Source organism: Dufourea novaeangliae, unplaced genomic scaffold (genome assembly GCF_001272555.1).
Source record: "Dufourea novaeangliae isolate 0120121106 unplaced genomic scaffold, ASM127255v1 scaffold65, whole genome shotgun sequence".
In the NCBI taxonomy this organism is placed as follows: domain Eukaryota; kingdom Metazoa; phylum Arthropoda; class Insecta; order Hymenoptera; family Halictidae; genus Dufourea; species Dufourea novaeangliae.
In genome coordinates, this window is record NW_015373961.1 from 164,996 (window position 1) to 182,708 (window position 17,713).

The following is a 17,713-nucleotide window of genomic DNA, read 5'->3' on the forward strand; positions in this document are numbered from 1 at the left end:
ACGACGCTCAGGAATTCTTGCTTTGGCTGCTGGACAAAGTGCACGAGGACCTGAATCAGGCTACCAAAAAGAAATACAAAATTATCAAGGTTAGTGGATGATCTATTTTTTAGGTGGAGAGTACGCTTAGCATTGCGTTTGAATTTTTACCGTTTGCTAGGAAGAATCGAAGGATATGTTTCTGGTTTTGTTTGAATTGAGACAGTAAATTTTGTTGAGTTTTCTGTGTTACCAAAATAGTTGTGTGGTTCGAATTTTCGAAAATATTCCTGTATTATTTTGTCACTAATTCGGTAATATATGGGTTAGAATCCTATCGTAACGCTTCGTGTGGTCTTCATGTTCATGGGCATGTTTCGTGGATGCCTTAAGATTGCACGCGTGCAATGCATCGTCTCTACCGTTGCGTGCGACAGACAGGTTTATAATCGTTTTAGACGATTGATTACATAACCGCGAATAATCATTAAGCAGTCACTGGTGCATAAACGAGTTTATTTAAAAATGTTATCTAGCAGTATATAAAATCAGTCAGAATGGATGTAACTTAATAATTACGTATTTCGAATGACGAACCATTTAAAAACGATAATAAGTGCATATAAGATTAAGAATCACGAAATATTTAACCATCATTTATGGTTTTTTATTCGTTATACGAAATCTGACCGTACATTTCATTCTCTGCTGGTTTTTTTTTCTTTTAAATAACTCTTGAGAGGTTTCATATTCTTATCGTTATAGCCCCATAAAAATTAATGGAAAGTATACCGATGCAGCCTTGACTGGATTTTATTTATTACTTTTGAGAAACACGAGGGCACTCAATCGCGACGAGGCCTTAACCTAAATTTATTTCGCGTTTGGATACTACATGCCGCGCTTTTTTGAAAGGCCCTATTAGAGCCTCCGCGATTTCGCGGGAAATGACTGAAGGGCAAACAGAACTCGGCCAGTCACGGTCACTCTCTTTCTCCGAATCACTGGTACACGATCTCCGGAATGTGTAAAAATCATACAGGAGAAAGGGCGTAATAGACTTTTACTCTCACGAACCATTTCCTGCCATAGAACCCATTAACTGTACGTACTTGAAATAATCTAAGAAACCATTAAAATGTTGGATTATTTTTTTTTTTACTTCTCGTAACGTTTAATTTACCATATAAATGTTACTCAATTGCAATTAGAGAGGCACCAATCGATGTGATCTGTAATAAACGTATTATACAATTTTTAAACATTCATAAATAAATAAAAAAAAATTTATTTTTATTAAATATGGTACAGAATTACAAGTAAAATTCAAAGAAAATAACAATAAAAAATCCTCCCCGGCGGGGAATCGAACCCCGGTCTCCCGCGTGACAGGCGGGGATACTGACCACTATACTACCGAGGATCATATGAGTTTATTGCTCCAATTTTCGGAGCACTAGTAACTATTTCTTCAATATTACAAATTATGTTACAGATTATTTAAAATATCTAGCAAAATAACTATTTTTCTCCAAAAAAATACCGAATCATCTACTGAAATTTACATTTTAAGAATTAGCCAAAAATAATTCTAGTCACTCTGTGTCCTCGAGAGGTGTAATCCCTTTAATACCATCCGACTTCTCGGCAGTCCTGTCCCTCGTCCCCTCGCTGTACCTTGACACCACGTTATTTATTTCCTTTAAACCGATAAGAGTAAAACTGAGACGTCACACTCTCGAAACGAATAAATATAGAACAGGGATTGAAAGAAAAGGCAAATGGGTCTCATCGGTGTTTTGCACACACAGATGAAAGTCGCGCCGCAGGGAACCCCTCTTATAATTCGAAACGTGACTACCCATGTGTTCGAAGAAAACTGACACCCTTAGAGATAGCAAAAGGGACGCCGGCGCTTTGTATATAACATCCTGAAGACGCTGAAACGCAGCCACAGGCTGTCCACAATATCGTCCGACGAATATAGTCCTACGTAAACAATGTTCATTGAGACTACGATCTTATAAATAAATATTTCAAACGCTCAATAGGATGGGAAAAGATTTTTTGTCGCAGTCGAACGGCTATTGTCGTTAACCATCCGCTATGTTAATGAGAAACCAAGGTCTTTTTTATCACGGTATATTATTTCAATGAAAATAATGTACACTTATCATTTGTCTTCGTATTTTAATTTTTTTCCGTAACAAAATGTTTCTTTGATTTTAATACACAAACAATAGTGACACAATTATTTAGGAATGTTACCTTAACAGCATAATCAGTTCCAATAAACTCTCGGAATTTTGATAGTCCGTAAATCCTAGTTGTTATCTGATATTTAATCTCCGCGAATCGTGTTAAGCAAAGAATAATCGTGATACATAATACGAAAATTATTACAAGGTAATACAAATATAGCTCAACAATGGGTTTCATTTTTTTTTACATTACGCGTAAAAATGTACTTCGTGACAGAACTGTATTCATGATGTTTATAACATTCTGCTTTTATTCGAAATTTATTAATCGGTCTTGCATACGTCTCGATGTTTATTCCTAGTACATTTGAAATTAACATTTTTTTTCTCACACGACACGGGTGCAAAGATAACGCTTACTCGGAATACAGTGCACACACGTAAACTGTAGTGGTTCCCCGGAAGGAAGGGCATTTATCACAACACAGGCTTGACAGTAGTCGCGCGTTTCGACGCTAAAAATAGTCCACGTCCAATAAGCAACGAACTTGAATGGTGGTGTGTAGGGGCCGTAGGGGTTTCATGTCGCGTCGTTGTCGTCACATAGAAAGAGAGAGCGAACCATACGTGACGAATTTTAGTTCACTAAATCACCGCACCGCGAGATGTTCCTACGAGAAATGACGTAACGAAAAAAAAAAAATGCGCAGTATTGGACCGATTTATTTCACGCTTTACATAAGTATTGGTCGCGATGTTTATCCCTCATTCGATCCAAAATTTTAAAGTCTTTCTGAATATAATCCTCGAGTTTTTAATGCAGTCTTCTCGGGTCTGCAGCGTTACGATCCTCGATTACATGACGGTGAGGTAAGAGGCGAAGAAAAATGAGTTGCAAACAGAACAAACGGTGAATCATCCCGCTGCTCGGACAAAAGGCGAACGATTCACATGACTGGACGACCGGGAGGGAAAGCCCTATGAAAGCTGAAACAAAGTCTGCAATTATTTCTGTACATTTTACTCCTTCCGGTTTAAATCACTAAACTATCCTGTGACTTACGTTATTAGTAATCAAAACCATAGTCTTACACATTAACTGTGAAGAATTAATTAATGAAAATCTGCAAGCAGTCACCTCACTATCACTTTAAAAATTAAAATAATTCCTATATACTTTAATAATTCAATTTCTACTTCGCCATCACTTCCTACTTACGTAGTCGGAGGTTAAGACCCCAGATAATATTATAAATGTATAATTTCTTCTAAAGTTTGCAATTAATATACGTATCTTCTCTAACCGCTTTTTTCGCGCGGTTCAGACGTAAAACTATTTCGAATAAATAATTAAAATATTCCATTAATGCAACTGATAAATATAGCCTGGGTAACAGCGAGCCGAAAAAAATTGAATATTTTTGAAGCAACTGAGCACGTTCAATACTGTGATTCTCAATATTATACGTGCTGATTGTACGTGTTACGTAACGAATGTGACTGATTATTTTTCCATGCAGGGCAAATCACAAGTGTTACCGCATATTTTACATTTAGAAACATTACCCACGAAGTAAGCAGTTACGTACATGTTTGTGCACACGCGACAGTATTTTTGATTTGCATAAATAGATTCCTATAGTTTTTCCGTATTTAACCGTTTTTATTTTTACACCTAGGGTTTCAATGCTTGAAAAAGAAACCGGTCGTGACAGAAGAGAAAACGTCGAGAAATTATACCGTTCCCATTTTTTGTTTTCTTTTAAGTAATTACTTTTCTAGTGTGACTAATAAGCACGCCGGTAAACGCAGCAAAATGGAACTCCTAATTACAACTCCCGAACAACGGAATTTTCTTTTCATTTAGGCGGAAACTTTCTATTCGCCCCGGTAAACCGTTCAGCTGTTCTCTGCGGTGAATAGACTGTATAGTACAGGGAAGATTTAATAAAACAATAAGAAAGTTATCGGATTGTAATCGAAAGAAAGTCTCGATTGCCGTGCAGATAACATTGTTAAAGATTTAAAAAGTGTATTTAATTATTTCTGGGGGGGAAAAAATCCAGAACATAAAGACACTTAATTTACCATTTTACAGTCTATTCGATATTAGTCGCTTTCGCCTGGTTCAGTTCTCTTTTTCGTTCCGTTACGGTTGCTTTTATCGATCATCTCTCTCTCTCTTCTCTCTCTCTCTCTCTCTCTCTCTCTCTCTCTCTCTCTCTCTCTCTCTCATAGAATTACACACAGTTCCAAGCATTTGTCACATTTCCCATAATTCCCATCGATTTTTTTTCCAACCGTTTTTCTTTCGTAGCTAGCATACCTTACACGCGATTCCCACATTCTCCCTCGGCTGATAATCTTATCAGGAGTTTCTTATGCGTGAGGTCGAAGTGTTTCTCAGGGTATCAGATAATGAAGCGATCTTCAACGACGGTGAGTCGATAATCCAGATCAAGAACCAACAATGTCCGACGTGTCGCGCCTCTGTATCTTGTTAAACGGCTGCTGCTGCCGCCGCCTCGTGCCACTTTTTCGTAACCAGTTTTTTTTTTCCTTCACTCGTCGAGTGCCCTTCGTTGGCCGACTTCTTTCGAACCGGTCATCGAGACGCCTTGAAAATTCGAAGATGTTCGTGGAAGCATTAACGCTTCTTTTTCGTAAAGAATCTTAACACTTAGCCAACCGAATGGGGAGATCTCCCCAGTTTGAAGGTTATGCTTTGCGCGCGCGGTTGGCTAAGTATTAAGAACACAAATTCTTTTCCTTCGTTACAAAACAGTGTCCATCGAATATCTCTGCTGGATCGATCGATTTTGTAATTATTTAAATCATTTTTCCCTTGAATAAAACCGGTTCGTTTAGTGGAATTTAAATCCTCCTCCAGCCGGGTCACTTTCGACCCCGTAATCCTGGTCGAGAGGTATAAATGTTACTAGATGATATTTATAACCAGAAGCGACCCGAATTGGCCTGTTTTTGGTTACCGCAATGTCGTATCTTATCCATATTTTGAGGTTAGCTTCAGATTCGAGACGATGTATTCCGACGGATACAGGAAATCCTCGATGAGTGTTCAATGGATCCTCGGTACTGAACATTAAATGTTTCATAAACTAATGGCCACAAGGGATAGATGAGGGTTAATTAATTATTAGTTACAGTAGAATGGTAATATTAAACAGCTTAATCCTAATACAATTTTATTTAATACTTTTAGAAAGTATTTATTTCTTATAACATAAGATTTTACTAACTGACGAATGTTTTTTTTTTTTACATAATTCAATAATTTCTCGACGGGGAGACCAGTCCCCTACCTAGTTACGCCAATGGATGAGGGTTAATTGTGATATTTGGGTTGAGAGGTGACCGAAGGTAGCAGGTGACTGTGACCCGTATTCGAAACCTGTAAATCCGGTCACATTAGCGTGGCGATAGGTGTGTGCACCTTCTGGTACAGTAATGTCGTTATTCCCGATGAATCGGCAGCTTGGAAAGCGTCCCAGACAGTGAAAGAGAGAGAAAGATCGAGACAAGTTCGACGGTTCTCAAAATGCACTAAGCCACTCGGGCACGTGCTGACCCACGGTGCTGTCGCCACGTATTGTTGACCTTGCGATAAGATCGTTAGCTCTCCTGTCCTTTAAAAATTAGGATACACACACACACACACACACACGATTTGCGTAGTTCGAGATACGGCCTCACGGGTGTGACGTTATCGATAAAGCCTTCTATCTTCGTACGGTGAATTTTTATCATAAATTAAGGTTGTAACGAAGAGACGACAACGGGGACTTCGTTAACATAGGGAAAGAAATATTGTCCGTGTGTGTAGCGATCGTAGACAATGTGTTTTACCTTTATTTGCATAATTAAGTAAGATCGTTTCGTCATTACTGGGGTATACCATTTAATTATAGTTGAAATTTAAAATTGTAATTAAACGAAGTTCGTTGCCGATATCCTTATCCAACAGTTTATCACGTTTTAATTTTCTGTGGAGATCAGCCATGAGGTATTACCCAGAAACCAAGTATCTGAAAACAGTACATCTTTCAAACGAAGTTTCCCTGGTAGTTACGTCATTATTGTACATAAACGGAAAAGACAGGTTAGTTGGATGACCTGATAAAAAATTATCGAGTTAAAGTACATACATACACTTTGAATACAATCACCGAAAGCGAGATACATACAGCGATTACGTCACTCCTGTCTACTGAAGTCAACGCTCGGACATAATGAGCGTTTCGGTCACCGTCGGTTACAGTCGTGAAATCGTATTGCAAGGGTTAAAGGTACGTTTTCACGTGACTGTAAAACTCATGACTTTCGTTGTCGTGACACTGTATGGCAATGTAAAACAATGTCACGGCATCTAGTTTTCACGAGAAAAGTCGTAACATTTACACGACCGTGAAAGTCACGATTTAGTGTCACGTGAAGACGTACCTTAAGGTTCGTGATTCCGCTCGAAGGTGCTTCAGTTAACGCACAGTGATCGAGCATTACCTATAAACGACTTTATCACTATTTCATGATCGCTCGCCGCCGACGTACCGTGAGCCAATTCCATACTGTTTACTGAATCGTGCTCAGACGGTAAACACTGCACGCCGTGTCCTTAACCGATCGTTTTGCCATTCCAGTCGGTGATCGCCTTGTAACGAACTTCTGTTCACACTTTCCATCATTCACAGCGAGTCCTTCGTCGTGTCTGGCCGCGCGTAACTCTTCCATCGAACGAAATGCCCCGGGAATCGTTATTGAGAACAAGCAGACGGCGTTTAAATTCGAAACGCCGTGACGCCACGGGTTTCATGAAAACCTACCACCTTGGACGAGACCTTGCGTGCGTGCAACGCGATACTCGCGCGTTTTTTTTTCCTTTATACCGTCCAGAGGTCGTCTCGGTCCGGAGATCGAGAGGAAAATTGAAGAAAAATTCAAGTACACACTCACACAAGTAGAAATATAGGGGAAAGACCAAAAATGAAAAGTTTCTTTTTATAGGTTAAAGTTGTAATTTTAAGCATAATTTTAAAAACTCAATTTTGTCTATTGTCGTGTGTTATTCCATTTGTCTACTAAATCTACGAAGCAGGTGGAAAGATGAAAGTAACTTCCTATAAATTAACTGGTCATTCTTATTTCCTGTTACACGACCGTGTCAGAGGCGAACGCACTGCCGAGCCAGTGCCACTGCGCAACGTGTACCGAACTTTCTACTTCTGTACGCTGGCGTGTAACTTTCATTTTTTTTACTTATAAATATTCATTTTAGGGAAAATACGACGTAGAAGGTTTTTATTTCTACGATTAAATTACTGAAATAGTGCAAGTTTAATGCTGGTTTAGTAGATAATTTAAGCAAACAGTTACAAACCCTATAAATGTGCAAACGCTATTTTTTGGACTTCAAATGACGTTGGACGGAATGTTTGATTAGAATTATGTAGGAAAACAAGGGAAGATAGGTATATGGAGACTCGTCAGTGTAAACTCAAATATTTGCCGTCAAACAAACGGCCCGAAATCTTTCGTCACTTTTGGATATTCATTGTCGCCGTTGGAATATCATTTTTTTCCATAAATAACCTCTTATTTTCGCGTTCGGCTTAAAAATCGACCGATAAGAGCGTGGCTTTGGCGCCGACAGCGCCACCCCGTAAATTTCCACGGTCTCGTATGTTGTACGCGATCATGCATGGTTTACTTCGTCGCTTTCGGTTGACGGTTGAGAAATTTGCAACTATGGTATTGTCTTTCAAAATGCCGGGGGCACACGCGACGAACGAAATTTATCGTTATGCTGTGGATCTTTATGCAAAATTCTGAACTCCATAGATTATTCGGTCGAAACCAGATTCGCAGGAAAATTTATGTCACCGTCTGCAAGTTATGTTTAGGCAAAAAGAGAATGTTAATATCGTTCGTCAATCGATGCCTTGTCTGTTTATTGTTTTTCTATCGTAATGTCGTTATATTTTCATAAAAATATTTATTTGAAGAAAATTAGTTCTCGAATTCCATTACGTATTTTAAAACAGCCTGTACAGTACTAGCGGGCAAGACCAATACCGTAACAAGGGTTGACCTTGAATGGGGCCACAGAGTTCCAGTCAGTTTAGAACCGTTCTACAAAACGCGGTTAACGTGACTTCTTTTTTCTTTTGTGGTAGCTTCCGTTGGTGAATCGCTCTTTCGATTGACATGTATGTTCTTGGATAATGTGGATGCAATTGAGCAATATTTCAAGGCACATTACCGGTTCTCAATGATCGACACGGTGAAAACGAGGAATGCATCACGGTGGTAATGTGCAATGTAAAAGCTCCTTCGAACTGTATAATTTTCCACAGATGCACGAACGCGTTAATTGCTCCCAGTGGGTATAATTTTCTCTTTTTCACTGGGTTCTCATGATTCCTCGGCCATGAGAATTTACTGGGCAGTTAAATAATTCACTGTTGCACGAGTTTGTTACATTATTGTGTCAGCCTGCAACGAGATTCTCACTTTTCGATAATTAAATTTCAAACTACAAAAATTGCTACATTGTTACACAATTGTTCATCGGTTAGTTTCAATTTGATGATAAAAAAAATGACTACATTGTTGCGTAATGGATACACGTTCGATCAGTTAAGTGTAAACTCAGTTACAATGTTCACGTTAATTGTTTTTATTTCATTTTGAAAACGTGTACATGTGTGCTTAATTATTTTTAAGCTGTGACGAGTATACTCTACAAAAGCAGAATAAATGCATTTGCTGTGAAATTGAAATAAATTCTAATAAAATAACAAAATTACTTTACGACTTGAGCGTCAAACAGCCGTCGTACATGTACTGCTACATATTTCTTTTTTTGTCCTAAAATATTCTAGAACGTGTTAAAATTGCCAGTATGTTTTTTTGTTTCATCTCAATTTTATTTTAAATCGCAAATGCACATTTTTTTGCTTTATGATGAGTAAACTTGTCATTGTGCTTCACGAAATAATATAATCAACCGATGGCTCGTTTTATTATAATCGTCGAGACATCAGAATCCTGTGTAACAAACGATGGATTTCTATCAGTACCACCGACCACGAATCCGTCTAATCAGTACTTCTGTATTTGCTGTTCGCATCTCCTATTACCCCATTTCGTGCGTAACCTGCTAACAATGAGTCACGATCTAAAAATACTGCTACTTAATCTTCACGAGAGAATCGGCTGCCTAATAAATAAATGCTAGTAAACACGTAAATCATATTTGCGGCCGTAAAATTGAATCGATAAAAGTAGGCCATCAATCTAATCGTTCGCACCGGTGTGTACGGATCGAACGTTGATTTCTTTGGTTATGTTCGTCAATCATGGCGGTTCCTCCGTCTCTGCGACGCGACCTCACGGCGTGTGTGCTCATGTATGCGCTGAATCATAACACCGAATTAATTACCGCCCTCGCCCCATCGTTAATTATCACCGACGAGAGCGAAATGACCTTGAAAAATTACTCTGGCTCGTTTACTAACAAATCGAATTAATGAGATCACCGTTCGCGGCCAAACGAATGGGAAACGTAAAATCCCACATCGAATCTTTCTTCCTTCTGTCCCGTATCTGAAACACTTAACGAGAAATGGGGATTCAAACGGGTTTCCATTTAAAGAATCAACTCATCGAATCCAAACTATTTGAAAAAAGTTAGAATTTTTTGTTGTTGAAATCGGAAGAAACTTGTTGATCAACAGGAACTCGTGATCGATAATAAACAAATAAATGTCATATTTACATTATTCAAGAATACATGTCCGACTGTTTTTCCGTTCGGCGTGAAAATATCGATAACAACGAGCTCCCGGTATTTATCGTCGAAAGGACAGCTGTTGCTCTTTGCACCGTTATTGTTTATCAATACCGATTACAGTCGACGCGTATTTTCAATTTACTTGAATTCACACAGTCCCGCGTCTATCAGTTGTGTATAGTAGGCCACGCGTGTACAAATTGTCTTCTGAATGACACACATTTCGTGTACGCGCGTTCCGCGTGTCAATGTTTGTGCGAGAAATCTTCGCTTCGACTTGTCCTATCATTGATGCTAGGCGGCATTAACACGTTACACGCTGTTTCGATGGTTATTGCCGCTCGTAACTGACCGGTGTACAAATCGAGCGGCAAGAATCAATTGTCCACTGCGAACACCTTGGGCACAGGCCCGGAACAAGATTTTTTGGGGCCTAGAGCTATCAAATCTTCGGGGGCCCCCTTGGTTAAAAAAAGGGAAGGGGGTTAACATTTTCTTGTAATAAAAACATACAATAAAATACACAAATATTCAGAAATTGAAATTTATTCTAAATAAAATTATTTATTTCAAATGAAATTAACCTTTAGAAGACGGAAAGTTTATTTTTAGGCTAAAGAAGAGTCGTTTGTTTATGACACTATGAAAAATTGCATATAAAAGTTCTAACTCAAAAATATAAAAAGTCGCAGAAATACATGCCCGTCCTCTAAAGGTAAAGAATATTCGGAATAACCTGACGAATATTCAGTAATATGCACATAACAGATTATTCTCGGTACATTTGATGCATTGTAATACGTTTCAACGCAGTTTCCGTGTTTTGTCAGGCCGAAAGAAGTTAATTACAAGTTACGGGGCTCGGTGATTGCCATTGTTACGTAAAGAATGTTTAGAGGAGTCGAACTTCCGTTCCTTTGTTTTGCAAACCGCTACATATGAAGCCACATCCCCGTCGCCACGTTTCGAGTCGTGTGTTGCTATTTTCTCGCAACGTCAACAAATCCCTCCGTGATCACGGAAGAAAATATCACGCTCTGACTAATTACAATGAAAATCGATATCCAGCCTGTTGGCCAATCTTCGTGACATTCCTCGCATTCCGCATCGCTTGAACTTGTCAATACAAATAAACTCTTTCATAAATCTCTGTGCGACAGACAAGCAACGACAGCGTGTGAATCATAACCGAGATATTTATAAACAAGTTCTTCCTTGTTTTTAGATATTTCGAGGGAACTGTCTACTGTGATGATGGTATTTCTAATTATGTAGCTGCGTCAAGGTCGTCTCAGTGTCACGAGTTCCCTCGCCTCCCATGATTCTATCTTTTTTTCTCTCCTAACCTCTACTGACGTAATTACAGAAAGCCTCGAATGGAACATGACCGGTGACTGTCTCGTCGTAACTGATGGATAAACCTTCGGAAGATTTCGATCACACGGACGATCAACCTCTGCCATAGTTATCAAGCGATAAGAGTTACACGAAAGGATTGATGAGTTGAAAATATTAACGGAGGGGTTCACGTATCCGAGGACTCATGAGAACGTCGATTCTAACGCCATTCGAGGGGGGTTACCGACCGGGGCCTGACCAAAGCTTACCCAACCTCTCCACCAGGTACACGTGTACCAACGTGACATTGACCAATTGTGAGTCGCGAATCGTAGCGTGAGTCGTTACAACCTGTAAGCATTGAAAATTACTTCCGGCAACCGGATCGACGATACATCCTGTCCCGATGGCTTAACAGTTACACACCGTTCTCTGGCGCTCGGTGGTCGCTTCCGAATGCACGTTTAAGAGTTATCACCTGCTCGAAACAATTAACGTTATCGGTGAGGTAATTCGAAGACCAGTTCTCTACACGAGAGAAAGACATTGTTACGGGGAGAAAATGTGAATCAGAGAATGTTGAATTGAAAGTTCAGTATTTTTTTCGTAATATGATCCTGTAAAAGAATACTTTTCGATGTACAGTTCTAACCTATAGGATTCCTGCTTCGATCAGCTGAATGTTTTTTTTTTTTTATCTCGTCGTGTTTCTCTGTTCATTTTATTCGTTAAGTTTCACGTTGACCGTGTAACTTACGTACATTCGTTCGAAAACGACGCGTTTCGAAGGTCATGAAAACACAAGATTCGTGATCTGGTTAAGGGAAGCCTACCACGCCTATCCGAACACTTTGTCCTGAGAATCCGCTGACCGGAAAGAGGACAGAGGGAATGGCACGCAAGGCTTACAGACGGTTCTCTGAATGCCATCAATGAACCTAATTAAATTACCATTGAAAAATTTCCGATCGATATACGGCGAAAGACACGTCGCAAGAAAATTACTTATCATTCGATACCTAATCTACCGTGGTAACTGTGTGTTGTAAAAGTGACCGAGTCATAGACGCACATGTGAGTTAAATAGTAGTCAAGAGATCCAAGACACTTTGCACCTCGTATTTCTATTGGATCAGGTTATGTCGCTTTCACCAATAGTGTGTGAGGATGACATAGCAATGAAACTGTCAAAGTGGATAATTAAATGTTCTAAACCACATTGCCTGTCGAGATGTGTTATTCTTCATCGCCACATCAGACGCAAACAAGTTCGCGTGTTTTAGCACGCTGGCGACAATTGTCTGGTGTTTATTAGCATATTCCAGTCGTTTTTCTCCATCCAAACGGGCCTGTTGCGAAACCGAGAGGACCGAGAGGAACACGGTGTATAGACGGTGCGAAACGAACCGCGCCGGTAGACGGTTATTATTAGAACGCACGCGTTATAAGCGATCGTCTTTGTGTACTTTAGACGATAAACTGGTTTCGTGAGTGTCGCGCGTCCAATCAGCCTCGTGAAAAAAATAAGTACCGTCGCGCGCGCTCGGAATTCCTTGTCGCGCGTAAATTTGCACGAGGAGACCAGCCTGTGTAATTGTTGGATCGCGACGGCGGCGGCGCCACATTCCTACCGGCAGAAAACAGACATATACGGGGGTATCTGGTGAATCATCATACACAACCGCGAGAAGAGAATTATTAATAACATTTTAAATGGGCTTAACAATTGTTAATAAAGTTTTAAATGGACTTTAATTTTGGAAGTTTCTCACGCATATGTGACTTTACGACTATCAAGTGCCATCCATTAAGGTATGGTAAAGTAGACTATGTCGATCCACTTACCAATTTTTTCTATGCTTCACAGACAGAGTCAACGGCCGGGATTCATAGTCACAACTTATTCTTAAGCATTTGCTTAAGGCCAACGTCGAGATCAACTTTCAGTAATCCTTTGTCGTTTCAATGAATGTAAAATTGTATAGGCAAGATTTTATATAATTGCATTCTGAAAAGTTGTACAAAAAATATTTGGATACTTTGGAGGAAAAATAATATTTCTACAAGTCGTTTCGATATTGCAGTACCGTATAGGACGCTTAGTACATAAAGGTATTCTTTTTGATAAAGATCTAGGATACATAACAAACGGTCTCAAGTACAGATATTTTTCCCTTAATCGAGAGATAAAGTTACTTGAGAAAAGTCAATAATTCGATTACGATTCGCTGAAGTGTTACTAAATTGTTGATACGATAAAATTGTACGTTGATTTATCCGACCTTTCCGTGCGTTTTCATGATATTAACAATTAATTCGTGTAATGCGTTTCCATCGTTTAGCTTCTCATCTTGTGTGGCCTATCGATGACTTAAAATAAAAAATCCCCAGGACCTGGTTAAATGCAGGTGTACATACGAAAGTGTTCAGAGATATTTGCATTTCCATACGTCGTTATCGATACTCTTCGCAATTCTCGAGTGATAAGGATTAATTGTTTCGTCATCGCCTCTGCAAACATTAAAAGCTTTTCAGTATTTAATGATAATAAAACCGTGATGCTTTTGAAATGATTGCAAACGATGTCTTAAGATGTGCTCAGTAAACAGTTATCGTACATGGTTATTAATTAAAATTTTATTTTTAAAGCTAACCAGAGACTTGTATCGACAATTTAATATAATTGGATACATGTACATGTTATATATCGATAATACAGTGTATGTCTCTGGACCGAATATGTAATATAGTGTCACCTTCGAATGATTTCAGTGAGAGATAATTTTATTTAATACGAATAATTTCATCGTCCTCAATTATGTGAAAACGTTCGTACCAAACCGATAGTATCGTCCTCAATGAAATGAAAGAAATGCGATAACGTGAAAATTTTAAATTCTCGCCAATTACGTTGGAACGTAAAAATCAGAATACATACACTCGAAAACCGTATAATTCTGCATTCCATGATTCCGTAACGAATTCCAGGCATTCTGGGCATCGATATGAAAATCCTTTCAATTAACCGTTGAAAATGGAACAAAGAAATGCTTTACAGGTTAGAAAGTTTTCTCTCGGAATGTCCATTCACCTCGTTTACGTTAAATTGGTGCACGGTATCTGGACCAATGGGAAAAATAAATCGAATATCACCGATTACTGAAAAAAGATCGTAATTTGTTAAGTACTCACACTCCTAATTATTTATAGAGACTTAATGGAATACATGTGATGATCGTACTAACAAAATATTAACTGTGTGACTTAATTTAATCGGGTAATATTCCTCAGAATAAACCTTTTCCATCGGTTTTGTCTTTTTTATTATTAATATGTATATATGACAGTTACTATATGTAGGCTATTTTCATTTACAGAATTCGTTTGGACGGCCGGACGATATCGTCGCAGCGGAAACGCTGGCGAATCATGTCCGCTGCAACAACTCGTTCGTGCACGCTGTGTTCCAAGCGCAATTTCGGTCTAGTCTGACGTGTCCAAGATGTCACCGACAGTCGAACACGTTCGATCCTTTTCTATGCGTGTCGGTACCAGTGCCCCAGAACCACCGACAAATGAACCTCTTCGTGAACGTATTGTACACGTCGCAGCAGCCACGTCAAGTCAAGATTGGCGTGAGTGTGAACCAGGCTGCAAATGTAAGAGAACTACGGGAAATCTTAGCGAGTGATACCGGGATTGACGAAAATCATATGCTACTCACGGAAATCCACGACGAAGGATTTCACAGGTAACCTATGTTTCTATTTCACTGTACAGTTATTTGTTATTAAATCGAACTATTGTGTAAGTTCATGGACTATCTAGTGACTATCTAGTGGATGCAATATAGTAAAATTTATTATGTATTCTTTTCAGAACATTCTCAGATTGCCAACCTCTATCTGTGATCACTGAAAATGATCCACTCTACTGCATAGAACTGCCACAATTGAAAGAACCCACGGAGCAGGCTTATATTCTGCTGGTATGGATCAATGTCCTTGCTAAAGGAGACCTGAAGCAACGTTTTGGCAGTCCGTACACAATGCAGGTCTCCAGAGAGACGTCGTATGAAGACCTACAGAAACTTCTACTGAAGGAAATGCATACTGTTCTATCCGATGACGTTCTTACATCCAGCCAAAGTCCTGGATTGTTCAACATTCGAGTAGCGGATCCAGCAGCTACCCCAATTCAGGATGAGCATCCTTGCATAGACCCCTGTGTAGAGCATCCTCTTTACACGGAACAAATCGAACAAGCATTGGCTCTCTGTGCTGATGATTCTGGTCCACAGCATGTCAAACTGATCTTAGAATGGGACGAAGCCACAAAATGCAATATCATTCAGGATGACAGCGATCAAATCGAAGAACACGCCAGTGTGAAGCAGTTGAAGACCAATTCGGAGTTGGGAGGAGCTGTTACTCTTGAAGAATGCTTCGATCTTTATACGAAAGACGAAGTTCTGGGAGCTGAAGACGCGTGGCATTGTCCATACTGCAACAAGAAGCAAGAGGTTGTCAAGAAGTTGGGTCTCTGGTCCCTACCCGACATCTTAGTCATACACCTGAAGAGATTTCGTCAACAGTCCAAACAAAGGTCAACCTCGAAATTGACGATGTTGGTCGATTTCCCGCTGTACGGTTTCGATATGACTCCTCACTTAGCCCACAATGGTGTTCAGACTCACAATAACGTGACCAGCTTGGGTGGCTTAGGCTGGTCACCTTGGAAGAAGCCTAGACCCCGTCAGCAAAATATACCCAAGTACGATGAAAATGTTTATGACCTTTACGCGATCTGCAATCACCATGGACAAGATCTGCAAGGTGGCCATTACACAGCGTTCTGTCGGAATCCTTACGACACTCAGTGGTACTGTTTCGACGATACCCGAGTGGAAGCGGTGAACGACACGAATCTGATAACTAACGCCGCCTATATGTTGTTCTACCAACGAAGAGGACTGACCAATAATTCGGGAACCTCTTCAACGGCCTCCACTAGCTCGACTGGATCTGGGCTCGACCATTGGGTCTCGAAAATGCCGCCGTTCTATTTCAACAATAAGACCAACAGTAATGTGACGAACAATAACCAAAGTAAGTCGCAAGAGGTACTGTGTCAGGAGAAGATCGTAGAGGAGAAGAACATGACGAATTTTAACCGAGGCTGTCGCAACTATGCCACTTTGCAACCGAAGAAGAGGAATGTTGCGACCGAGACAGATATTGGACAGATGGATCATTATTCCGATGATGAGGCACCATGCAGAAGGGAATGGGTATGTTGAAAAAACAATAAATTGTTAACCTCTTTTACACTAAAGGTTTTTATATCGCTACATTTTTTACGTATTTGAGGTTATGGTGCCATCATTATTAGCATATTACTTAATTTTACGTTATTTTCGTTTCAGGCGTCACCGAAACCCGTCCGAAAGATGTCGTCCATCACGTTAACACCCCATGTACCACAACCCACGATAATTCACAGTAGCAGCGATCCGGACACAACGATAATACATGAGTCAACGTTGTAACACACAATTTAAGCCAGATTCGATCTGGCTCGAGCCGACGCTCAATATATAGTGCCTGGGAATGCGGTGTTTTAAACTTTCCCCGAAAAACGCTAGAGAACCAGAGTACGGACAATTATTCGCGAAGCTTGAATACATTAATTTCTTATATCGAGAGAAGAAGTCTAGGTTAGGAAAAAAAAAACTTCAAGTTCTATCGCTCCGAATTACTATAGAAGTATATGCTTTCTCTTTATACGTAGACGTCGAACGCGTAAAGAATATCCGAGCCTCGTTTAATTCTCTTGATTTTATATTTCAAGAAATGAAAAAACAAGACGGCAGCGTTCGATGAGTATTCTTCCGAGTCTGATAGCGAAACTCGAGGCATTAGTGATGTTTTTTTTTTTTTTTTTTTTATTTTTAAAAATTTTTTAATTAGATCTTCAATACAATAGGTAACAAAATCCTACATATGTCTAGGAAGAATGTACTCGTGTCAAAGAATTCTCCCGCGATATTTTATCGCGCGAATCGATGTAAACATCGAAGAAGAAAATACAAAGTCGTGGTTCACGATGAAACTATGACAATAACTTGAATCCTGCATAGGACAGGATTCACGTATTACAGTAAAACCCTATTTCCCAAGGATGATTCTTTTCTGGACATCTATGTAGTCGCTTAACCATTGCTTTGAATCTATTGCTTAATTGTAATATTTATATTGTATTTGTATCACCTACTAGTGGCCTTATCTCAATAATTAATATATATTGATATGTCATTTGCAATCGTGTAAGCATACTTTTAACTTCGACAGCGATTTATTATCAAGTATCGATGTTAAACCACTGA

General features: G+C 39.4%; 1 protein-coding gene and 1 non-coding gene across 2 annotated transcripts in view; one reads left to right on the top strand and one right to left on the bottom strand.

Moving 5' to 3' along the window:
* LOC107186451 (ubiquitin carboxyl-terminal hydrolase 31-like) overlaps positions 1-17,050 on the top strand; it is an 18,056-nt gene extending 1,006 nt beyond the window's left edge. Inside the window, exons 2-5 of the mRNA XM_015574313.1 lie at positions 40-89; positions 14,706-15,079; positions 15,208-16,618; positions 16,754-17,050. Coding sequence (XP_015429799.1) covers positions 40-89; positions 14,706-15,079; positions 15,208-16,618; positions 16,754-16,876 — 1,958 coding nt within the window. The 3' untranslated portion in view covers positions 16,877-17,050. The remainder of the gene's footprint in view (positions 1-39; positions 90-14,705; positions 15,080-15,207; positions 16,619-16,753) is intronic.
* Positions 1,331-1,402, bottom strand: Trnad-guc. Its single transcript has one exon. It is a non-coding gene; the product is annotated as a tRNA-Asp (tRNA).
* Positions 17,051-17,713: the final 663 nt, after the last annotated feature.